This window comes from Emys orbicularis, chromosome 4, assembly GCF_028017835.1.
Source record: "Emys orbicularis isolate rEmyOrb1 chromosome 4, rEmyOrb1.hap1, whole genome shotgun sequence".
In the NCBI taxonomy this organism is placed as follows: Eukaryota; Metazoa; Chordata; order Testudines; family Emydidae; genus Emys; species Emys orbicularis.
Window position 1 is genome coordinate 98,012,272 of NC_088686.1, and position 26,169 is coordinate 98,038,440.

A 26,169-nucleotide genomic window follows, 5' to 3' on the forward strand; every position below is an offset into this window, starting at 1 on the left:
CCATATGAAACACATATGTCAAAGCCCCTAGATCTTGCAAGCTTTCATAGCTCAAGTTTCTATTTAAATCAATGGGAGTTTTATGTAAGATTCCTTTCAGGGTCAAGCCTTTTACCGGTACAATGGAACATGAAAGTATGTGATTACTAAAGCTTCAGTCCTGCAGTGTGCTCTGTGTGGGTGGGTCCCTGTGCCTGTATGGTGCCCCACTGACTTCAATGGGACTCTATTGGGTGCAGGGTTTCCACTTGCATGGAGCTCTTTGCTGTAAGGATTGGGCCTTTAGTTACAACATCTCTCCTATAGGTTCTATAGAGATATAACAATATGTACACCTTATCAAACAGCAAGATGATGTTATTCAATCTACCTACTTTAGGACCCTACCTTGCTTTCACTGACTTCAGGATGGGACCTTAGATATTTGAAATTGTATAGATTATGGTCAGATGTTGACTTTTTTTTTATATGACATACCTGTGCCCACATACATTTTCACATAAATATTGAAATTCTATTGAACACTACATTGGTGCAATCTTTACAATATTTTTTTCAATATTTATATATTACTTAATTTATCTCAAAAAAGCAGTTAGTCAGGGCTGTGGCTCAAATTCAGCAAGTCAGTGGGACAACTCACATGTTTAAAGTTAGGTACATGCTTAAGTACCTTGCTGAACTGGGGCCATAGTGTGCAGTTGAGGATATCAATCCTAACTATTTCCCCTTTGTTAGATGAATAAGGAATAACAAAGGCCAGAAATCCTTTTGTAAAACCAAGAAACAGAGTGGGTCAAGTAGAAATTGCAATTTAGCTATTAAAATAGTTGAATATTTGATCCATTTCATTAGTATTGATCTGTTCTATTTTGCAGCATGTGCACTGAAAGCAAGTTTCAATACTGAATTAAAGTTATCAACTGAAAATAGTTTTTCTCTTTCTTTTTTATTGAATAATAGCTATCTAGATAAGGCTATTTAGGAGCTGAAAAGTAAAGGCTACTGAAACATGAGATTTACTTTATTTGGTCATTGCACTTCACTTTCAAATTACTATCTTTAGTCATCTGTGGACTCATTAACATTTAAAACTGATCAATAAATTAAGGCACTGACATAATTTCTTTACTTGCATTTTCCTCCTAACCCAAATTCAGATTCTCCAAAAGTCAAACTCCTTCACAGTTACCCAGGATACTTTCTTTTAGCCTAACCTTTCCTTTCTCTCTCTTTCTTTAAATGCCCAATTAACAAAAAAGCATAAGATTGGATAGGATTGGATGAGGATCAAGGGGGCGTGTGTTGGGAATGACATCAACTGAGACAATAAAAGGGCTTCTTAGTTACTTCGAAGTTCTATTTTAAAGTTACATTTAAGGGGTCCACTAGACCAATTCAGTAGTCTTTAAATATACTCAACATCAGAAGACAGTCAGCTGCTGACTTATCTGAAGCAGAAACCTGTTAAGACATTATTTGGTAAGTATGCCATATTTTCTTTTAGGATACACTAGATAAGTGATTTTAATAACAAATTATAATTCAGTTTGCGTATTTTGTTTTCTGATTAGGTTAAGCATAAAAATGGAATGAAAGTGAAAATCTGCTGTTTTTAAGATTGTTAACTGAATCAGCTTTTTAAAATTCAGTTAAATGAATAAAATTCACCTATGATGGTGGATTAAAGAAATAACTCAAAGTGAATTCAACCACTGGATTTAAAATAGTGAGTTAGATACTGTGCTTGGAGCATATTCATGCTATGATGTAAAATATAGTACTGTAAATGCTTTTCTGACCTACAGTAAAACTGTAAAAATCAAACAGGAAAGTAACTGTAAAAATGGCATTGTAGGATTCTATATGTATTCTGCCTCAGTTACTCCACATCAAATTTGCTTGGTTTACAACTCAAAAGATGTTTTTTTAGCTATCATCACTAAGAACTCAAATTGGAATCTGAAATTCAAAGTTATTTCTGCCATCACCAGTACTAAATATTCTGCAATTATAATTCAACTGACAATTTTGTTGATGTGCAAATCAAAATAAAATCCATCTCTCTTCCATAACTATTTGACCTATGCAGTAATAGAAAGTGTAAAAACTTGGGGCCCAATTCTGATTTTTCTTACATCAGGTTATATAGGGACTAACAACACCGACCTCAGTAGTTATGCCAATGTAAAGCTGCCATAAGAGAACCAAGGTTCTTGGTTCTATCAGCAAAATCAGCAAAGTTTAATGACACAAAAGAAGCAGACAAAATCTAATACTTTGCAATTTACATAGCTGTATACAGGTATTTCAAGAACCTTTACAAATATCTCCATGAGACAGAAATTAATAATAAATAATAATACTTTGCAACTAAACACTGCTTTGCATCCAAAGATATCAAAATGGTGGGTATTATTATGCCCATGGTAATATGGGGTAACCGAGGCATACAGCGGTTAAGAGACTTGCCCAAGATTATACTGCAGGTCATTATAAAAATTAGGAATATAATCCAGTTCTTCTGATACCTAAATTCCTTGTTGTAACCACTACATGTGAAAGACATTTTTACACAATCTCTTTTCTGACTATACACATGTTCAACACTTTACTCTGTACCTAACCCTCACTGTTCCCCTAGTTTAATTGGTTTGAAATTATTTGAAATATAGATTTACAAATTTCCTTCTTTTTATCCTTACAGTTAACATGATTTCTGTCAAAGATATGGCTAAGACTGCAGTCGTTGTATATGCAATTTGTTTCTTTGCAAAATCTGATGGAAGACCAGCGACGTAAGTATATTGCTATACGTTTTTTGAATTTGGGGATATTTTTACTAATATTCTTTACTTTCATCTTGACTGATTACCTGCCTATCATCATCTGAAATCTGGCATCAAGTACAAGAATTAAAATAAACAATGCCAGCGGCCAAACAATATTGGCACAAAACTAGACCATTTCCTTCTTCTAACCCTCCTCCCTCTAATAAATCCACCACCAATTAAATATCACTACTTCCCCTCCCACCAGCAGACAGTATATCCCCTGGGTAAAAATCCAGGTTGAATAAATGTGCTTGCACTGCCTCCCAAAATCCCAAACTTGGGCTTTAGTGGAGATCAAGAATTCAAGGAAAGGCCATTATGAGATTGTTACTTTGTTCACCCTTCATACAGGAAGAGGTCAGTGAGTGAGATGCAACTGATGCACAATCTTGGGGAGCACCTGCACACTGTGGAGAGACAGGATTGGCTTCAGCTGAAACTGCAGGATGTGCACAGTGCCCCCGAGGCACTGGTGGATGCTAGAACCCAGAGGCCCCGAAAGAAGGATGATATTGTTCTGGGAGAGATCAGAAGTCGGAGGCTGCTCCCTGAGCGTTTGCAGGCAGCAATGCAGAAGAAACCTATTGTTCTGGACAAAGCTTACATGGACAACATACTCTTCAAAACAAAGTCCCAGTGAAAGAGGCATAGCATTGTATCTGTCCAAGTAAGCACATGTCTGTAAGTCACCAAGCAACTAGGGCATTTTATTATTATTTATTATTTGTATTACATTAGTTTCTAGAGGCCCCAACCAAGACTGCAGCTCCATTCAGCTAGGTCCTTTACAAACATAGATTAAGAGATTGTCCCTATCCACCATCTCAAATGTTGATAATTTTTGAATATCTAATTCAATCGCTAATGGGTCCCATTTATTTCCATTGTTTAAAAAAATAATGTATGTTTAAAAAACCAAACAAGCAGGAGGTTTAAATATAAGTAGTTACAAAAAAGGCAGAGTTAAAATAATTTAAGACCAGGTTCTATCACTCTTACTCACATTGAATAGTACCTTAACCCAATGCAATCCTCACAGAATAAATTACTAATCAACCTAAGTGAGGATGGCAGAATCTGACCCCATAATAAAAAGGGCACCACCAGTTCTATAGGGACTGAAACATGTGCTTCACTCTACACACAGTGACCAGTCCCATTGAGCCACTACTCACAATGCATAAAGTTAAGCCACATTCGTTTACAAGATCAGGCCAAAATCTGGGAAGTGTTAATTACATATAAAAATAAAAAAGAGGACTTTAATTTAAAAAATATTAAAAAGTAAGGTAAAATATAAACATAGGAAAAACAAAGATTATAAATTATTAAAAGGAAAGGGTTAGAATTAAAACTAATTCTATAAACAATAGAAAAATCAAGGGTTAAATATAATATTAAAATAAGGGAAAGGTTTAATTACCCAACAAAGGCCAAAAGGATAGGATTTATAACATAAACAATAAAAGGAGATGTAGTGGCATGAATCTAGGTGTGAGGTTAGGTAACACAAAGTGGGAGTGAGGTATGGGTCAGACAATTAAAATTAAAACCAAAATCGTACAAAATATTTTCATCCCCTCTCTTGTCTGTAAATTATTCACTCTCTAAATTGTCTGTAAGTTATCGTAGGCCCCATATGTGAGTAACTTTATGCATGTAGGACTAATAATTCATATGGGTAATGTTACTCATGTGCATGCATAAGTATTTACAGGAATGGGGTAATAGATTCTAAAATCCTTGCAACAGGTTCCCATTAGCCTGTGGAAATCATTGCCACAATATACCACACAGGCTGAGAGCTTAGCAGAATTCAAAAAAGGATTGGACATTTTTATGAATACCAAAAAGGTTTGTAAGTTAAATTGTAAGGATAAAAAAGAATAGCAAAGAAAAAATCCTTAACCTGAATTTTGGAAGGGATATAAACCCTCATGCTTTGGAGCATAAACAAACTTCTGACTAATGGAGTTTAGGAAGAAACTTTTCCTATAGGTAATGTTTTCCATAATTGTCTGCTGTGGAGTTTATTACACCTTCCTCCAAAGCATCTATTACAGAGCACTATCAGAACACTTACAGAGCACAACTGGACTAGATGAGATGAACTATTGGTCTCAGCCAGCCTGGCTTTCCCCATGTTCCCTAGCCATTTTGCCAGCCATGGAAGTAAACATTTTCAACACCACCCACTCCCTGCAATGGCCGAGGGGAGGAGGGAAAAAAGGGCTGGCCAATCAATGAAGCAAATGGAAAACGGCCAGCCAGGCAAAGCATAGAGCAAAAGTTAAAGGCAGAGGGGGTCACAACAGCACAGCGCTCCCTGGAAGTTGGCACCGAGGGCGCCCCTAGAACCTGCCCTGTTCCCACATAATGTTTATTTGTCTGTTTGGTGTCTTCACACTTTGGGAAATCAGTGAACAAATAATAAATAATAATTTCAAAATATAAATTAAAATCTTCAGCAAATTAGAAATGTACTTGCAACTAGTGAACTGTATTTCATTATCTTGACTATACCTTTACTAATGTAAAGGCCCTGATGCTACAAACAGATGATGCACTAATGCAGACCCTGCACCTGCATAAAGTCCCATTACAGTGAATGGTACGTGATGGGTGTTTAGGGTTCTATGATAGTACATCTATTTGTGGGACTGGGGCCTTAAAGTGCACCTTCTATTTATTCTTTTGTGGTATGTTTGTGCATAACTTATAAAGGAATAAAATTGCATTTTTGTACCTATGTCTCGCTTATGTATCACCAAATAAAATGGACCAAAAGCTCTTGGACATTATTATAAAGCATAATGAACTCTGATTTTCCTGTCAGTATTTATATTGGTAAATGCGCGGATAAGATGATGGTGTAGGGAGGCAGGTTTTAGGTTTATTAGGAACCGGGGAACCTTTTGTGAAAGGGGGAACGTATACAGTATAAACCAAAACAGAATCAGACTGTTGGCATAAAAAATTAAAAAGGTTGTAGAAGATTTTTTTAAACTAAGAGCTGGGGGAAAGCTGACAGGTGCGAAGGAGCACATGGTTTGGGTGGAGACATCCCTTAGGGATGAATCTATTAAAGGGGGAACTCTGTATCCTAGTAAAGAGGATAGGAAAGAAGTTGGTAAAGTACAGGTGGGAACTACTGAGGAACACTCAAACATAAATCCTATTTAAATATAACACATGATGGGAAGCAACTGAATATGGATAAAATATACAAGTGCTTATATACAAATGTTAGAAGTCTAAATACTAAAATGGATGATGGGTGAACTAGAGTGCCTCGTATTAAATGAGGATATTGATATAATAGGCATCGTGGAAACTTGGTGGAATAAGGATAATCAATGAGACACAGCAATACCAGAGTACAAAATATACAGGAATGACAGAGTAAATTGTGCTGGTGGGGGAGTGGCACTATATATGAAAGAAAGCATATAGTCAAATAAAGTAAAAATCTTAAATGAATCAAACTGTACCATCGACTCTTTATGGACAGAAATTCCATGCTTGAACAATAAGAATATAGCAGTAGGAATATACTACTGACCACCTGACCAGGATAGTGATGGGACTGAAATGCTCAGGGAGAGTAGAGAGGCTACAAAGGCAGAAAACATAATAATAATGTGGGATTCCAACTATCCTCAGGGAGGGATGCAGAGATAAAATTTCTAGAAACCATAAATGACTGCTTCTTGGAGCACCTTGTCCTGGGACCCACAAGGGGAAGAGGCAATTCTTGATTTAGTCCTACATGGGGCACAGGATCTGGTCCAAGAGGTGAATATAGCTGAACCGCTCAGTAATAGCAACCATAATGTAATTAAGTTTAATATCCGTGTAGGGAGAAAAATGCCAAAGAAACCCATCACAGTAGTAACTTCACAAAGGGCAACTATATAAAAATGAGGAGGCTAGTTAAACAGAAATTAAAAGGAGCAGTCACAAGGGTAAAAGGCTTGCAAACAGCATGGAAACTATTTAACAGAAGCTCAAACAAAATGTACACCCCAAATAAAAAAACAGTAAGAGGACCGAAAAAATGCCACCATGGATAAACAGATAAGTAAAGTAGGCAAAAAGGCATCCTTTAAAATTGGAAGTCAAATCTTAGTGAGGAAAATAGAAAGGAGTATAAACGCTGTCAAGTCAAGTGTAAAAGTATAAGAAGACAGGCCAAGAAAAAATTTGAAGATCAACTAGCTAAGGACACAAAAACTAACAGCTATTTTTTTTAAAGTACATCAGAAGCAGGAAGCCTGTGAAACAGTCAGTGGGGCCACTGGACGATCAAAGTGCGAAAGGAGCACTCAAGGAAGAGAAGACTGTTGGGGGGGGGGGGAGAAGGGGATTCTTTGCATCAGTCTTCACTGCAGAGGATATGGAGGAGATCCCCATACCCGATCCATTCTTTTTAGGTGACAAATCTGACAAACTGTCCCAGATTGAAGTGTAAATAGAGGAGGTTTTGAAACAAATTAATAAATCACCAGTATCAGATGGTATTCCTCCAAGGGTTCTGAAGGAATTCAAATATGCAGAACTACTAACTGCATCCCACCACTTAAATCAGCCTCTGTAAAAGATGACTGTAGGGTAGCTAAGGTAATGCCGATTTAAAAAAAAAAAGTCTCCAGAGGCGATCGTGGCAACTACAAGCCAGTAAGCCTAACTTTAGTGCCAAGCGAATTGGTTGAAAGTGTAAAATTATCAGACACACAGATAAAGATGATATGTTGGGGAAGAGTCAACATGGCTTTTGTAAAGGGAAATCATGCCTCATCAATCTATTAGAATTCTTTGAGGATGTCAACAAGCAGGTGGACAAGGGTGAGCCAGTTGATACAGTGTACTTGGACTTTCAGAAAGCTTTTAATAAGATCCATTACCAAAAGCTCTTAAGCAAAGTAAGCAGTCATGGGATAAGATAGAGGGTCCTCTCATGAATCAGTAACTGATTAAAAGATAGGAAACAAGGAGTAGGAATAAATAGTCAGTTTTTACAATGGAGAGAGGTAAGTAGCGGGATCCTCCCAGGATCTGGACTGGGACCTGTGTTATTCAAAATATTCCTAAATGATCTGGAAAAAGGGGTAAACAGTGAGGTGACAAAATCTGCAGACGATACAAAATTAATCAAGATAGTTAAGTTCAAAGCTGACTGCAAAGAGTTATAAAGGGATCTCACAAAATTGGGTGACTGGGTAACCAAATGATAGATGAAATTCTGTGTTGATAAGTGCAAGTAATGTGCATTGGAAAAAAATAATCCCAACTATACATACAAAATGATGGGATCTAAATTAGCTGTTACCACTCAAGAAAGAGATCTTGGAATCATCATAGATAGTTCTCTGAAAACATTCATTCAATGTGCAGTGGCAGTCAAAAAAGCTGACAGAATGTTAGGAATCATTAAGAAAGAGAGATAATAAAACAGAAAATATCATAATGCCACTATGTAAATCTATGGTACACCCATAGTTTGAATACCGTGTGTAGTTCTGGTCATCACATCTCAAAAAAGATATATTAGAATGGAAAAGATGCAGAGAAGGGCAACGAAAATGATTGGTGTATGGAACAGCTTCTATACAAGGAGAAGTTAAAATGACTGGGACTGTTCAATTTAGAAAAGAGACGACTAAGGAGGGAATATAATAGAGATCTATACAATCATGAACAGTGTGAAGAAAGTGAATAAGGAAGTGTTATTTACACTTTTTCATAACACAAGAACTAGGGATCACCCAAAGAAATTAATAGGCAGCAGGTTTAAAACAACTGGAAGTACTTCTTCATACAATGCTCAGTCATCCAGTGGAACGCATTGCCAAGGGGATATTGTGAAGGCCAAAAGTATAAATGGGTTCAAAAATCAATTAGGTAAATTCATGGAGGATAAATCCATCAATGGCTATTACCCAAGATGACCAGGAATGCAATACCATGCTCGAGGCCTCTCCCATGGAGAGCGTGTAGAATCACACTCCTAATTTTGACACTACTATGCTGCCTGCAGGCAGAAAGGAAATACTGTATTCTGAATTTATTATATAAATATTCCATACATGAATCACTACTGAATTATTATTGAAACAATGGGCACAATTAAATCAGCAATCATGGAAGATGCTGATTCCTGCCAGCCCTAAAGAGGTTATGAATACTCCCAAAAAAGAAATTTCAAAAGCCGTGCAGAACTAATATCACAATGATTGTTTTACTTTCAGGGGAAGCAGAACAATAGTACAGCAATGAAAGCATGCAAAATATACTCCAATAAAAACTGAAGAAATTGTAAAGTCAGTTGAGAAAACAATTATTGTTTTCGCTGCTGTTGGCCTTGTCTCCTCTAAATACTGCTGTTGAATATTGCTGAGACTGCTGTTAAACAGCATGTAACATTTGACTCCTTGCCTAGGTAGCACATTCTTGATTCTAATTACTTTGTCTTTTGTGCTGGCTTTGTTGGCATTTTATTGTCCTAATGATGGATTTCCAGAATAGTCTGGTTTACCTCTCTGTTGTTAAAGGACAGAAAGAGGGCTGGTCTACACTGGGGGGGGGGGGGGGGGGAGAGGGGATCGACGGCCGCGGCTCCCCTGTCGACTGCACTACCGCCGCTCGCTCTGGTGGAGTTCCGGAGTCGACGGTGAGCGCGTTCGGGGATCGATATATCGCGTCTTAACAAGACGCGATATATCGATCCCGGATAAATCGATTGCTACCTGCCGATACGGCTGGTAGTGAAGACATACCCAGAGAGAGCTCATTTAACTGAATCACATTTTGCTGCATGCAGTAGTTAAGCTTCCAGTTTCTCATATGCCATTTAATGTTATAAGGGAGCAAAGCTTCATGCACATATCTCATGTAAAGTTTAAGACTTATTTGTTGATGATTCCCTATCGGAAAAGGTTAGTTCCAAAAACTCAGCCCTGATAATGCATTAGGCAAGGCCAGAGATATAAACTCACTGAAACTTCAGAGCAAACTTTAAAGAGCATACCAGGCAAAGATTATATTGAGTTTCAATCTCTGGAATCAGAGCCAATTTGGTGAACTTTCTCCACTAGTTTGACATCATCCTTTGCAAAGTGAATGCTAGCAATGCATTCTTATATCTGGTACCCCCCAAACTCAGGTTGTCATGCATGTTACTGGAACAATTCTATCTCCATCTATCAAGCATACTGCCACAGTTCATATTACATGGTTCTAAGAATTGAACGATTATTAAAATGTATAAGATTGTGTCCAAAGGGGGCTCTATTCTTTTCATCTCCCCGCATTGCAAATATTTTCCCTTCTCTTTCCTCTTTCTCTCTCTCCATTCTCTTCTTCCAGCTTTCCAAGGGAGAAGATACTACTGGTTTTAGGCTGTAAATTCTTTGGGAAATTGACTGTTTTTGTATGTGTTTGTACAATGCCCAGTACAATGGGGGTGACTGAGGTATCAGCCTGGGCACTACCCTAATATAAAATACTTAATTAATAATAATACTGAATAAGATCCTTAGAAAAGAGGTGAGCATTGAGTTTAGACCTGAATGCACACAGGCTTGGGGTCAGTTTATTCTCCTCCCATATGGAGCGTGCACCAAACTGAGCTTGTCTAACTTGTGGAACATAACAATAACTGTCTAGGAGAGTCATGGATGGATAGCTGATCCCTGAGATAGCACAATCACCGTCTATTAAAGGATTTATAAATTAAGAATAGGATTTTGAATTCATTCTTGAAATGAACTGGGAGCTGGTAGAGGCCCTCTCTTGATCAGATTTACAAGGTTAACCTTCATTTTGTTTAGATTTAACATCAGCCAACTCTTTTCTCACCTATGTGCTAATCTCTGATAGACATGGAGATAGCTGCGAGATGGTGGTATATATTGTAAACGATGAAGGGAGCCAAGATCATTTGGTCATTGGCATTTGAGCCCATAAAGTGTCAGTTTCTCATAGCATCTATATGTAAACATGGAAAAAGTGGTGGTGGAAAAGCAGTTGTCCAGCAGCACCCTCTGAGTATAGCCTTCAAGGAAAGATTTCAGAGCATTTCCCTTGACTCTTGTCTCATCTCTTAAGTATCTTATAACAGTAAGATCTAAGTGTATGGGAACAGATGTTCTTTATCCATGGATTGCAGGAGACTATTCATCTGCACCACCAGCACCATTTCAGATTTATTCCTGGCCAGAATGGAGCGGATCTAAGATTGGCTTGAAGTATGTACTCGCGTGCTGTGATTAGCTTGCTAAAAAACAGATTTGGTACCAAGATAGATCTGTTATGTGTCATAAAGGTTTCTTTGGGAATGGGAGATTATAGCAGGTTTTAAGGTGGGAAGTAGTATCCCTTTTTCAAACATGGTGTTAACAGTCTCTATTACAAGGACTCCTAGTTACTCTTCTCTCTCTTTCTCCAGCCAGCAATGACTTGCTCTTGATTGGTATGTCTAGGACTTCTAAATGGACCAAATCAGGGGAAGGAATGTGTCATGATGTTGGACATGTACATGATGTTCAGTTCCAGGTATCTCAAGAAACCTTGGATATGGGTGAGCTCAGTGAACAAGGATGAATGCACCCTTATGCAAGAAATGCTAGCTTGTGTTATGTAGGCAGAGAGATAAAGCAACTCACCCCAACAGCTTTTGAGCATGTTTGTAGGAAGAAGAGAAGAGAGAATCTATGAACACAGACATGTAGAAATTATTTGTGCTTCAACTTGTATGCCTCAGCTTGGGTTTTCCACCATCAGTAATCTAGTTTCTATCCATTTTTCTTGCTCTGAGAACATAAAGATCCATATAGATGGGGGCAGAGAACAAAGTAATTTCACAGCTACTGTACTGATAGATGTACATCTCCACTTCCTCCTTCATGACTATACTTTGTGAATTGGGCCAAAATTGTAACCACAGATCTAGACCCTCTCAATTTACCAGGGTATACAGATTCAAAATTCCAGGATCCAAATCTAACGCTATGGTATTGGTTTCAAAACGACAAGCACATGAAAACTCATCAGCATGGCTGATCTTATGACAACCCATAATTCAAAAACATCACACCCTATCCCAAAGTTCTGAGTGTGTGGCAAAACGACATCGCTCCCAGCCACAAATTACAGATGGTACGCCAAATTGTCCCAATAAAGATGACCACTAGAACAACACTGGTACGTCTCTGTTTTCAGGGCCTGTCTGTCATTCTTACTTACAGAATGCTGTTTTGTAAACTCTTTGCAGTCTGACCGCTGGGAGGAGATGCCGGCCAGCCGAGCCGGTGAAACTGACAGCAGGCTAGCGACCTGTCTGTAGGTTCTTATATGCCCCCCATAGCCACGCTAGCAGAGGCTGGATGAGCCAAGGATCATCGTTATCAAGCGACTCGTCCTCCTCACCCCCTACCATCACCAAGGCCGCTAGCTGCCACGGAGAACTAAGAATCTCCCGGTTCCCCATGGTCTGTAACCTGCTGCGCCACTGGTGAGGGGTCAGTTCCTGCCCGTCAATCTCCCCCCGTCCACGCGCCTGCTCGAATCCCCCGGAAAACCTCCTCAGTGCGGCGACCCAGGTCCCGCTCTCGCAGCCCCATCTCCCCCCACCCGCTCCTCCGTCCCTCACTTGCGGCTGCACCGCCCCCACGCTACTTCCCCCATCTCCTCCCCCGGCCTGTCCCACTCCTGCTGCGAGCGGCTCTGGGCACCACCCTGTCACCATGGGACCGGTGACCTCCTGGTGGCGCACGCGGCTCCCCAGCCCGCACCCTGGGGCACCGAACGTCACACAGGTGACAGACACGCGCCTCGACCCGGGCTTCGCCCTCGCTTTCGGTTTCACCAGGCAGCGCCCCCACCCCCCTCACTTCCGCCTGGGCAGTGCCTGGAAAGCAGCAAACCCACCACACTCCCCCGCACGATACCTGGCGTTCGGCGCAAACCTCGCGATATTTCACCCCTTTCCCGTTTCCTCCCTCCTCTCTCGCGAGAGGAGGAGCTTGTAGCGGCCGAGCCGAGGCCGAGCGGCCTGGGAGGTACAGCAGGAGCCTGGTAGCTAGGCGGCCGTTGTCCCGGAACCTGGCGGGGTAGGTGAGAGATCGGCCGGGCCCCCCAGGGCAGGCGGGGGCTGACAGGATGGGGAGCGCGGCTGGATGGCTGTGGGGCGGAGCGGGGCGAAAGGGGCTGTGTGGGGGCGGGAGCGGGCTCTGGAGCCGGGCCGAGGGGGAGCGGAGCTGTGTTGGGGAGGAGGCTGGAGGTTCCGGGCGGGGAGCGGAGGCGTCGGGGTTGTAGGGGTGGGGAAGCAGGTAGGGCTGCGGGGCGCACAAGTGGGGTGTCTCTGGGGCTGGGGGTGGCGGGGGTGTAGATAAATGACCCCCCCCTTCAGTTTCCTGCTTTGGGCCTTTTAAAGCACTGACCCCTCCCCCCCCCCCCGGTAGCAGGTTTGCTGTGACTGTCTATAAGGTGCTACTTCGTTATAAATGACCGTTCCTTAGTACTCTGTGTACATTCGATATCTTGCCTTCTGGGAACATGGACAGTGGATTTGTTTCCTGGTGCTCTTGGTTGGCTAGTCATACTAGTAGCTTTTGAATGAAGTGGTTGGAGATGCTATTAATAAATAGTGTTAATGAAGGTTTTCTGTCACGTGTCAGAATGGCATTTCCTGTTGGGGATTGAAAGGAGCTCTGTTCTCTTGTGTGCCAGTTAAAAACAGTGATTAAACTGTAAAGGGCAGTACTGCAGGTTCCTATGAAATTAATATCTCTTCCTCCCAGTGATGACTAGTGAACAGTGAAACATTCCTTTGTGTACAATCACTTAAAGCAGGGCACTTAGCTTTTGGGGCCGCTCTCTCAACACCAAAATGAACTACTCTCAATGGGTGGCTAGATAAAAACAATGAGATGGTGAGGTGTTGTTAAGACTGTAGCCTGTCCCTGATTCTTCTGGATTTGAGATTTGTTTTTGGTGTTGTTGAATTTGTCAATATTTTACAGTGTAATCTGAAATCCTATTGTAGTACCATCAGACAGTGGTTTTCAACCTTTTTTTCATTTTCAGACCCCTAAATTTCAAATGGAGGTGTGGACCCCTTTGGAAATCTTAGACATAGTCTGTGGACCCCAGGGATCCACAGACTACAGGTTGAAAACCACTGTCATAATGGTGAATGTACTGATTGACCAGCAACTTTGCCTTACCTTGATGAAGTCTTAGTTCTGATGTTTTCTTCAGCAACTCCAGCTTTTCCACTGAGCCTCCTGAAACTATTGAGAGTGCCTCCTTGCCCCGAAGTGTCTGTCTGTTTTCAAAGATACGCTTAGTAATGCTGTGTTGGCACCTGAAATGCACAATGTTGTATTCTGACAAAATTGCTTTGACAAAATGCAATTGCAAGTTTTGGGATGAGTAAAATGCAGTTGATCACCAATGCTGCAAGCAACATAGCATAAAAACCCACCCGCAACCCCACTCACCTCTCCAGCTGTCACTTCATCTCCTTCCTCCATTTCATCTCTAAGATCATGGAATGTCATCTAACACCTGTCTGGAGTTCTTTTCCTTCAACTCCATCCTTGACCCTTTCCAATTTGGGAAATGCCCACTTCACTTGATATACCCAGGGCTCTTTCAACCCAAAGCTCTTGGTAACTTTTACTCAGTGTGAGGTGGTGTCAGGAAATAAATCGGGAGACACGGCCCGTCTGACCGATAGATGGCTGTCACAAACTGAAAGCACTCTTGTGTTGTCCTCTTAAAGCTAAACTTTACTTAGTCTCAAGCACTTACGTCCGCAACAGGTTAGTAAAACACCCCAAACCCTTGATAATTACCAAAGCTGAGTGCGGCTCTTGAGTGATACAGCGGCAGGCTTCCGGTGGCCAAATCTTACATCTTGCGGTCCCCACCGGCAGACGGATCCAGAGGAAGAGTCCAAAAGAGTCCAACTACCTCAAACTTTTCACCCTTATTTATACATTAGTAATAGAATGACATGTCCCTTAAAGAAAACTTGTTAAGTAAGCAGTTTCAATGGTCGAGCAAGAGGTTCCTTCTGATTATTGATTAACCAGGTGTGGGTTTTTCCAGAGTTTGCAGCCCTGAGGCCCCAATAGACATTCCTGAGGCACATCCTGCTCTTCTAAAATGCATGTATTAGCAACTTCAACACAATTCTTATCAGGAAGGACGCGGGGTCAAGCTGCCCTTTCTGTGGCACCCAAAACCCCCTCCCTTCCTGCCTTGGTTAAGCTGAGACTGCTGACTAGGCTGCTTTTAGCAATAAGCCATAGTGGTTTCAGGCACTTTACTGGTTTGCCAAAATCTACCTGTACACACTCATCTGACTAGTTCTCACCAAAATTCACAAACAAGTACTTCATCTTTGTCATTCTTATTTGTTGACTGACTCTGACATCAGTCATGCTCTTAAAATCTTGTCCTTCCTTTGGCTTGTAATAGCTCTGTCCTCTACTGGTTCTCCTCTTACCTGAGACTGTTCTTCAATGTTTCATTCACAGGATACTCCTCATCCCTGCTCCAACATTCAGTGGGGGTACTACAAGGCTCTTGGATTCCTCTTGCCCCTCTACACATTATATCTGGATGATCTAATTCAAAAGCAAGGCTCTAGTCATCATCTTTATGCAGATTTACAGATCTTCGTTGCTACTTCAGACCTGCGTCCTTCTAGCTAGACTAAATCTTTCTACATCACCTTATGTATATGCATCTGAGGCTACGTCTTCACTACGGGGGGGGGGGTCGATTTAAGATACGCAAATTCAGCTACGTGAATAGCGTAGCTGAATTCGACGTATCGCAGCCGACTTACCCCGCTGTAGGGACGGTGGCAAAATCGACCTCTGCGGCTTCCTGTCGACGGCGCTTACTCCCACCTTCGCTGGTGGAGTAAGAGGGTCGATTCGGGGATCGGTTGTCGCGTCCCAACGGGACGCGATAAATCGATCCCCGAGAGGTCGATTTCTACCCGCCGATTCAGGCGGGTAGTGTAGACCTAGCCTGAGAGAGACAAGGTAGATGAGGTAATGTCTTTTATTGGACTAACTTCTCTTGGTGGAATGGACAAGCATTCGAGCCTAGTCCACCTTGTGTGTCTCATATCCTAGGACCAACAAGCTACAGTAACATCGCAAACAATGATGGTATATACATCTCTCAGTTCAACCTGACAGTGTAGCCAAAACTGAACTGTTTTCTCTAAACATCTCTCCCCTTTCTTAGTGCCATTGTTGTCCACAGCTGCCATCTCTTTTACTCAGGACTGCAGTCTTGGTTTCATCTCTGACTTATTCTCTTTCCACTCCGACATATCCAGGCTGTCTAAATCTAGCAGTTTTTCCCTGTGTGGCATCTCTAAGACTGGACATTTTCTTCCATCCACACAGCTAAAGCTTTTGCCCAAAGCCTCATGTGTATGTCTACACAGCAAAGAAAAACCTGTGGCTGGCCCGTGCCAGCCAGCTTAGGCTCAGGGGCTGTTCCATTGCTGTGTAGACTTCTGGGCTCAGGCTGGAGCCTGAGCTATGGGACTCTCCCACCCCACAAGTGTCCTGGAGCCTGGGCTTCAGCCTGAACCTGGCTGTCTATGCAGAAATGAAACAGCCCTGCAGTCTGAGCCCTGCGAGCCAGAGTTGGCTGGCATGGGCCAGCCGCAGGCTTTTCTTTGCTGTGTAGAAATACCCATTAGCTCTTTGATTGCTGAAACTTCCTCCTTTATAAACCCTTCCTGGCTCTTGGGCAGTGAGTCCTAAGTTTCTGCCATGATCCTTTTGTCACTGGTGTTGAGTAGTATTGAGCTAATTATGGTTCTGCTGGAATGGTATTCTCGCTTATTGAGGCAGTTGAACTGTTGATAGCTGTGACTGGCCTTTTGACTTCTAGCCCTGCATATACGTTTGGAGATGAGTGATTAACCTGTGAATTGCTATTCCATTTGGTCCTGCAGTAGCAGGCAAGATTTTGCTTTCATGTAGGATGAGCCCACTCCTGCTTCCATTGAAATCAATAGGAGCAGGCTGAGTGACTGAATTTCACTGAGCTGATCTATTGATGTCCTTTGAAAAGTAGGAGGACAAGTTTTTAGGTGTGTGCTGTTGTGAGACTAGACACTTCTCTTCCATGACTCCTTCAGTAGCAATAAAGTGAAACTTACGACTGTTCTTCTACATCTGCTGTTACACAGGTGAGAATGTTGTCAGTTTCACTCAACTGCCACCTATTGTTTATTCATGAGGGGAAGTTTTCTTAACATCACTGTAGAGTACATGGCTGCTATTTTAAGTTCTGAATTACTTGCATCTCACCTAACCTAATGTTAGTTAATGCTGTATTGCAAGGGATGTTTATCAATTAGGCTTTGATCAGTGTCAATTTAGTAACATTTTATAAGTAATTATGATTGATATACAGCCACATAAAGTTGCTTTTATATAGTAGATGTGTACTTAAGTCTACAGCAAATTTATTCAACAGACATGGACCTTCACAGCAGGTGGGGTAGGATGTGTGCGCGCGCCAATGGCAAATGCTCACTTGGAACGTCTTACAAAGCAGATGTCATTGGGACTGTAAGCACACCTGCTGATCTCCTCATCTCATCCCAGCTAAGGATATATAAAGGAATGCAGTTCAACTGCTATTCATATTCTTCCGCCGACTGTAGGCAGTGAGCAGCAAATTGACTGACTGTCCCTTTTTGGAAGTTTAGTATTTTGACTTAGAAATTTGGAATATTTAATAGTGTGACTTTTGTCAAAATTTTGGCCCCATTGGGCATTCCATTTTCCAGGCTCCAGTGAGACTTCCTTGTGCTATTGTGAGTCTGTTGTTCAGCTTTAAGATGTATTCCTCTGAGGGTACTGTGTCTGCAACAGATGAGTTTTCTGTACCTACTCTGCTTTCTCTGTATTAGATTTTTACCAATCATACTTGTAGGGCTTGGGGTATTAGCTTTAAATTCCACCTGTTGGCTAATTAAATATTGTCCTCTTACTGATCAACTGGAGCAGTCAATGTGCAGTACCTGGCCCCTATCTGCTGAATCAGGAACAGGCATCCAGCAGACTTCCTTGCCAGAAAAAGCTTGATATCCAAGGACTTATCACTTACATTTGATACTGAGGGTTAGGCTAAGCTACCACCAAAGAACTCTTCAATCTCATAGTTGCATTCCCCAAAATCTGGCACCTAGAGTTGGAAGATGTCTGCTCTGTCAAGCTCAACACTGGCTTCAGTGTCAATGTGGAAAGACCTGTTGAACCTTTAGAGGATTATTTGCTGGCACAGTGTTTATTTCGAGTTGAAGAAATGGAGCCATGTGTCTCACAACTCAATTTGATGTCATAGCCAGTGTAACAGATTAGTGTGCCACTGGAGGCCCGGTGCTAGCCATCCCTGATTACAGAATCAGCCACACCTTGCAGAGATCACAGTGATTGCCCTATAAAGAGCAGTGGAAAGCTCAGAAAATTGTGGAGAAACTGCAGAGTGTATGAATAGCTAGCTCCTGCATGGAAGACCTGAGACCAAGGGAGCTGTGACAGAGAAGCACAGGGAGCAGGAGGCTCCTGTGGGGAAATTCAGATGGAGTTTGACCCTAGAAGTTTGGGGGTGTAGCAAGGTAGGCTCCAGATAGGAAGAGCTGGGAGGATGGGCTGTGAGAACAGACTAGGACAGAAGAAGAGCTCTGGCTGAGAAAGAAGACACCAGAGCAAAGTATGGACTGTAGTGTGGTGATGGACTTTTATTTTGGGACCCTGAGGATTGTTGAGCCGTTTTTGTTAACACCCTTGCCTGGGCCTGATTTAATATCTACATGAAAATCTGTGTGCAGCAATTAAGGGGCTCACATGAGGGGGGCTAATAGTGGCAGGGGGCCTGCAAAGTGACCCCTGGATATGAGGGGGTGCTCATTAAATGGCCACCCCATTACAGCCAGCATGGTGCTGCATCATCTTCCATGCCAGGCACTTCTCTATGTTAGAGGCCTTCTAGCATCCGCTCCATCTGGTTTTGGAGACCTTTGTCTGCTGCATTGGGTTTCAGTGCATCTGTATCCAGCATCTCAGTGCTTCAGCATCAGGGCCTCAGGGAGGATTGATAGCATTACATCCAGCTCCCAGGTGCCAAAGAGTCTGTTGCACTGAAAATTCTGATACTTCCACTCCTTTTTTTTCTTTTTCCCTTTTCTTTTTTTCCCCTAGGACCAGGCAACAGAGAGAGTTGCTATTGGGAGTTAAGTCTGTCTGCTGCCATTTTTACTGGGTTAGTTTTTTTCCTTTGTGGCACAAAACAGGGAATCTTCTCCTGCCTCTCCCTTCAATGTGTCAAATATACCACACCTTGGAGAGGTGGATTCTAGTCCCTGGAATCAACTTCATTGCTATTCAGCATGGAGTCTGAGGTTTAGCCTGTGCTGCTTTCCTTTGGAGAGCTATCAACTCTTTCAGTTCAGGTGATGCTGTAAGCACTTAAAAGGCCATATGTGGAATCCCTCTGCTTTACAATGGGGTGGCTCTGCTATACAGATGACTAGTCCTCTGGCCCTATTGGGAGATGTGGGCTCAATGCCTGGAATCCAAAAGACCAAAGATAGATTCCCTCAAAAAAGCTGAGAAGAGTCCATCCTGTTAGATTTATATATTGGAGAAAAGTGGCTGCATCGTCTCAGCAGACATCTTTGCCTTAACCCTTCAGGTTCACTTAGCTTTGAAGTGGAAGCTCAAGAGCTTAGATCAGTGGTCCCCAAACTTTTTTGGTCATATCCCCCCCCCCCCCTTACCTGGTCCTTCTCCTCCCCCTCCCCGAGCAGGGCTGTTGCCTATGGTCGGGAGCAAACCTGTGGTTGGGAGCGGGGTTGGTGCTGCAGTGGGGACCAGGGGTCATGGTCGGAGTGGAGCTGGGGACAGAGCATAGCTTCTGTGCCCCCCGAACATTCCTCTGTGCACTCCTAGGGGGTATGCCCCCACAGTTTGGGGACCACTGCTTAGTATAAGCTTTTTATAAACTTACTGCTGAGCGCCTACTACCACTGTTCTCTTTAACTCCAGGCAATTCTGTGGTCCTAATGTCAGTCTCTCCATCTCATATTTCATGAGTTTCCAGGAACATCTGAGAATGGCTGATAGTCTCTGGCTCTGGAGTTAGTGGTGATGGGAGGGTGGGGGGAAGAGGTGGAAATAGTCTTTCTGTTACCTCCAGTGAAAGAGGCTGTGAGAATAGCCAGCCAATGAACGAAAGCACCAACTATGGACTTCTTGCTGAGCCTGTACCTCCCCACAATTGAAAGCTGACCAGTGTTACAAGTTACACAGAAGGGGTTCAAATATTCTTACCCAATCCCAAGTTTCTCAGTTGTGCATACAACTCATGATGGGTCAAGAAAATCTGTTCCTCCTCTCCTGATCCCAAGAGATGAAAAACCAAACCAGATTACCAAGATAAGATGTAGTATTCTGTCAAACAACAAATGTGCATACAACTATCAGTTTGTTAGCTAATTTATGTCTTCCATATCTAGGATAAACTATCCCCCTTATTTTATCAACTGCCTGAGGAAGCTAAACCCAGGGCATCTAGAGACTTAAGTTGCCATTGACACTGCAGTGAAAACAGAGGCAAACATAGTAACCGCAAACCCATCCTGGCTAAGGTGTTCTGATTTGCCAAATGAGGTACAGAGTGCAATAGGAGATCCTCCCCTTATGGACATACATTATTCAGTGGCAAGACAGAACTCATTTTACCATCTTAAAGGCTAATGGTCCATATCAATGTCTGACCCTCTGTGTATGCGGCTGTAAGTATATCTTTTGTGCACATCCCAGATTCTTATTGAAGATGATCCCTGGTGTAGGTGGAAATCTGTCATCTTTTTTAATGTTGTTTTTCCCCAAGCCTATTTGTTACCGGGGAGACTAATTGCAGTAAAAGTGGATTTGCCTCAGTGAAATGTTAGCGAGATTAGTTATTTCTCAACTGGCAAATGTTTTCTCATTCAGTTCAGACTACCGCACAGCTTCTCTCAGTGGTATCAACACCTTTTTAATCTTTTGATATATTTCTCTTATGACCTGGTCTTATTAGAGCAGTAAGAGCTGAAAAATGTCACTTGGACTGGCATAAACTTGAACAAAACAAGCTGATGCAAAAAGCAATTTATATGAGTAAAAATAGCATCTGTACTTACACTAGCTATGATTTAAAAAAAATATACAGTGGTGCAAATCCTCATTCTTTAGGGCGTCACCTGTTTGCTAACTATGGTTGGGAAGTAAGTACTTTCCCCATGGTATAGTAAAGCCATAGGCATTGTAGAGTTTTTGCCTGTCTCTGAAGCATCCAGTTAAGGACAATGCAGGATCCTGGGAAGAATTCCTGTGTAAGAGCTTATTTATTATCTGCTACATTGAAACATTTTGTTACAGTACACCTCTACCTCAATATAACGTTGTCCTCGGGGAGCCAAAAAATCTTACCGCGTTACAGGTGAAGCCGCGTTATATTGAACTTGCTTTGATCCGCCGGAGTGCGCAGCCCCGCCCCCCCGGAGCACTGCTTTACCGCGTTATATCAGAATTTGTGTTATATCGGGGTAGAGGTGTATATGATTGGGGACACTGGTAAGTTGGGCCTTCTTGGTGATGACATAGCTGCACACTGTCTCCCGGTGGTACACAGATTTAGTATCTCAAACTTACTCACAATCCCTGTGTCTGTTACATTAAATGAAGGGAGAGAGGGAATGTTGATGGAGAGAACAAAGATGAACGCGGTGAGAGAAGTAAGTGAGGATGAGGAAAGTGAGGGAGAAAAAGCAGATTTTTAAATTGCTCCTTTCCCTCCAGAAGTTTGGCTGCCACTTGAGCTGCAGTTTAGTCCGTTTGGCCTCTTTTGCATCACTTTCCAGTGTAAAAGTTAAATTGAGAGCTGTTTAATATTCAAATGTTAATTTTTATAAAAAGTTGAAATTAGCTGCTGCATACTTATTTTGATAGGGCAGCTGGCTTGAACTGGAGGGTAAGGTGCCAAGGCTAGGATATTTGCTGGCATGGCTATGTCAGTCAGGCGTGTGAAGAGGTGTGATCTCTGACGACACAGCTGTACCATAAGAAGCCCCTAGTGTAGACACAGGTGCACTGGGCTGGTAAATCTGTGCTTTTATGGGTATAGCTTCTTTTGCTCAGGGGGTGATGTAGATTTACTATACTCATAGAAAGCACAGTTTTGCTGTTCTATCTCTGTATGTGCTCAGAGCGCTTTGCTGGTAAAGTATACTGGTATACCTATACTTGTAAAGTTCTCCTAGTGTAGGTATAGCCTAGAATAGTCCAGGGAGCCTGTGATGGGTTAGATCCCCCCCACCCTCTGTCCGGGATGCCACCTGATGTATTTGGGTTTCACTGAGCCTGCCTGCTCCACTAGCCTGGGCTCCCCCTCCCTGTTTTGCTGAATCAGGCTCTCGGCCTCTGGAAGCACACACATAGGTAGGGACGCACCAGCTGTAGAATCACACATGGTCTGAAAGCAGCTCTCTATGGGAAGATTTAGCTAGGAAATTGCCCAGCACTCAAGTGCACACCCCCTTTGGGGGAGTAAACCCAAAATAATATTGTCTTGCGGTGTATAGAAAAGTCTGCACAGTGCAAGCTCATAAAAATTCACCCTCTCCCTCAATGTGGAGAGAGAGATGCACAGCTTCTTGCCTCTCCCCCATATGAATTGCACAAACTGGGTTATGTTATAAACAAGAAATAAGTTTAACTATAAAAGGTAAATTTTAAGTGATTATAAGGGATAGCAAACAGAAGAAAGCAGATTACTAAGCAAATAAAACAAAACACACATATTAAGCTTAAGATCTTAAAAAGACTTGGTTTCAAGAAGGAATTTCTCACCCTAAATGTTACTTTTGGGGCAGGTTGCAGAAATTCTTGAAGGTTAGCTACCCTGCTTGCAGCTTAAATCTTCAGGTATCTTATTCACAGACTAGATGGATCCCATTTCCAGCCTGGGTTCAGTACTCCGCCCCCTTTCTCTTTGTCCTTGTTCCTTAGGTGTTTCCAGCAGTCATACTGGGTGGGGATTCAGTGAAGAGTGAACCAAGATCAACTTACTCCCCAGCCTTAAATAAGATTTACATAAGGTGGGAATCTTTTGTTTCCCAGTCTTGACCTCCCCCCTCCTTTTAGTGGAAAATTACTAGAAGTCCAAGGTGGTGTTTAGTACCAGGTGACAGGACCACCTGACCTATTAGTGTCACCACAATGTCCCAGAGTGCCATTTAGGAAGGAGAGAGATTAGTATCTTCAAAGTCTTATTGTTTCTTCCTAATGGCCCATAAAGGCTGTTGTCTGGTGGGTGTGTCCCAAATACACACCCATACATAGTCAATATTCCTAACTTTAGATACAGAAATGGTACATGCATAAAAATTGGATAATCACATTCAGTAAATTATAACATTTCCGATGATACCTTATAAGCCCCATCTTGCATAAAATATATCTGTTATGCCATATCCATATCATAAGCATATTTCCATAAAGAATATGGGGTATAAAGTGAGCAAGTAATTTGGAAAAACAACATTAACAGTAGTTATGGCAGGAGTGCTAGAGTAGATAGGGTATAGGTGTTCTTAGCACCATGTCACTGCTCAGAACAGATCTAAACGAGACAGGCTTTCAGCAATGATGGGGAGACAATACCTATGAATAGGGGTAGTGGTGTTCTGGCCAAATTCTAGTGTGTGTGACTATTTACGCTTCTGCCTGCTTGCCTAAATTCCTTGTGTAGTTTCAACTGGAAAAAGTACTCTTTACTTCCTGTCCTAAACTACACAGATACATTATTGCTAAACTTGCTGCTTATCATTCCAGAGGTGAGCCCACATTAATAATGGAATCAGTGATGCTTACAGTTTGTATCAATTGAAGGTGAAATGTGGTATGTAAAAAGATATTTTATTCATTAAATACTATTTGGGGGCTGAAAATATATGGCATGCTGCACCTATGAATTAACATTAAACAATGATCTAGATTACTACTAAATTCACCATCAGCTCATACAGAAACACACAGTATCTTATCCTCTTTTTTCTGAGTCTGAACTAGATTGCAGGTTCCTTTATTAAGCACCAAAAACATTGCTCTTTGATAAATGGTAAATACAGTAATGACCTACATAACTTTAGGTTTGTTATAAAACTGTCACATACACTTCATGTTTTGGCCACCTAAATTTTCAGTTAACATATAAAATGAGTCATAGGGCTCTTTTACTGCTGCAGTAACTTAGCATCCCCTAACAAAGAGGTGGGCAAACTTTTTGGCCTGAGGGCCACATCGGGGTTCCGAAACTGTATGGAGAGGCAGGTAGGGAAGGCTGTGCCTCCCCAAACAGCCTGGCCCCCATCCCCTATCCGCCCCCTCCCATTTCCCACCCCCGACTGCTCCCCCCGACCCATCCAACCCCCTCTGCTCCTTGTCCTCTGACCGCCCCCTCCCAGGACTCCCCGTCTCTAACCGCCCCCACAGAACCCCACCCCCTATCCAACCTCCCCTGTCCCCTGACTGCCCCGACCCCTATCCACACCCCCGCCCCCTGGCAGGCCCTCCAGGGCTCCCACGTCTATCCGACTGCCCCCTGGAACTCTCTGCCCCTTATCCAACCCCCCCGTTCCCCGTCCCCTTACCATGCCACTCAGAGCACCAGGACTGGCAGCCGCGCCGCCTGGCCGGAGCCAGCCACACCACTGTGCAGTCTAGAGCACCGGGGCAGGCTGGTGGCTCTCGCAGCCGCACTGCCTGGCAGGAGCTTGCAGCCCCGCCACCCAGATCACTGGCGGCATGGTGAGCTGAGCCTGCGGGGGAGGAGGGACAGCAGGGGAGGGGCCGGGGACTAGCCTCCCTGGCCGGGAGCTCAAGGGCTGGGCAGGACGGTCCCGCGGGCCGTAGTTTGCCCACCTCTGCCCTAATAGACAAATTTAAGATTTTTTTTTTTCCTTCCTGCCTCTTTGGGCAGACACACGTTAACTTGTTTATCTTGACATCTAATTGTGAATTGTGAGAGGTAGCAGTTTCAGCTGCTGCTTTAACCTGGTTTGACACTGATACTGTCAAAATGCTTTTTACTACCGAAAACTTGAATACTCTTGCTTCTATGTTTGCTTTGTGTGCTATACAGAGATGTTTTGTTGATTTGTAGGATATGTTATAATTCTCTTGGTTTCACAAAGCCACAATTTCAAAAGTCAAACTGCTATGACTACAGGGCAAATTGCACCTTAGGCCTCTTTAGCTCTCTTGAGTGCACCACTTAGGTGACTTGCCTGACTTCCTGCACCTCACTCAGGGTGTAACTGCAGTCAAACCACTCTTAGATGGGATTTCTGGGCTTCAACTCCCTGATTCATGACCACGAAGGCACAACTTGGTTTGGAGATCTGCAGTGGTTTCCATTTGAGAACCTGTGATAGCATAAGTTTTCAGTGATATAGAAACAGTGTCTTCAAAACAAAGCGTTATTTATTTGTTCCTCAAAGGTATGAAGTGTGTATAGCACAGGGTAAAATCAATAGGCCTACACACATGCAGGGGCGGCTCTAGGCACCAGCAAAGCAAGCAGGTGCTTGGGGCAGCCCATTTGCAGGGGCGGCAGCTGGCAGGGAGCCAGCATGGGAGCTGAGAACCAACAGGGGGCCCTGGGAGCTGTAGTTCCTTGGTTAGCTCCCTGCCTAAAGAACCAGCCCTGGAGCAGGGAAAGAACTACATTTCCCAGCATTCCCTTGGCTGCTATTAACAGGAAAGGGAGGGGGAGGGAGTATGGTAGCTGAAACCTCATGCTGCAGCTTGCTGTGAATGGAGAGCTCACTGCTAGAACGGGGTGGCACTGTGAATGGGGAACAAGTATGCCCAAGGAGTAGGCTTTGCCCCAGATATCCCCTTCAGAAGACATCCCCAGCCTGGATTAGGGATACTGGTGTTGACCTCACCTTGCAGCCCCCAAAGAAAGAATTGGGTGGACTAAATGGACAGTGCCCCTCTCTATCTGAAGCCTAGCAAGGGAGGTACGTGGATCCCACTAGAATTTAAAATGAAAAGTAAGGAAGGGGAGGCTCTGGACCTGGGCAGCTTTAGATACAGTACCAGGCACGTAGGAGGATTTCCACTTCTGAGCCATGGAAGCAGAAATTGACTTTTCCTTTCCAGATTTAGCTAATATTCAGAAAGGGAGTCTAGCACCTGCCTTCCAGATTTGAACATCTCAAAATTCAGGAGTGTTC

The 26,169-nt window shown here is 42.8% G+C and overlaps 2 protein-coding genes across 4 annotated transcripts in view; both read left to right on the forward strand.

Moving 5' to 3' along the window:
• Positions 1-2,712: 2,712 nt before the first annotated feature.
• Positions 2,713-3,474, forward strand: PTH (parathyroid hormone). Its single transcript, XM_065404541.1, has 2 exons — positions 2,713-2,798; positions 3,186-3,474. Exons 1-2 carry the CDS (start codon positions 2,713-2,715, stop codon positions 3,472-3,474), a joined length of 375 nt encoding a protein of 124 aa, XP_065260613.1.
• Positions 3,475-12,864: 9,390 nt separating this feature from the next.
• Positions 12,865-26,169, forward strand: part of BTBD10 (BTB domain containing 10) — a 50,061-nt gene continuing 36,756 nt past the window's right edge. The window contains exon 1 of one of the 3 annotated variants that reach the window (XM_065403150.1): positions 12,865-12,943. The gene's annotated coding sequence lies outside the window, so the exon portion shown is untranslated. Of the gene's footprint in view, positions 12,948-26,169 lie in introns of all 3 variants that reach the window. The other 2 variants (XM_065403149.1, XM_065403148.1) reach the window with 2 other exon arrangements.

What these genes read in the sequence shown, in the direction of transcription:
- PTH (XM_065404541.1), top strand. Translation starts at nt 2,713, where the DNA reads ATGATTTCTGTCAAAGATATGGCTAAGACTGCAGTCGTTGTATATGCA. An exon ending in TCTGATGGAAGACCAGCGAC is followed by an intron (nt 2,799 to 3,185) that starts GTAAGTATATTG and finishes CCCTTCATACAG; the next exon opens with GAAGAGGTCAGTGAGTGAGA.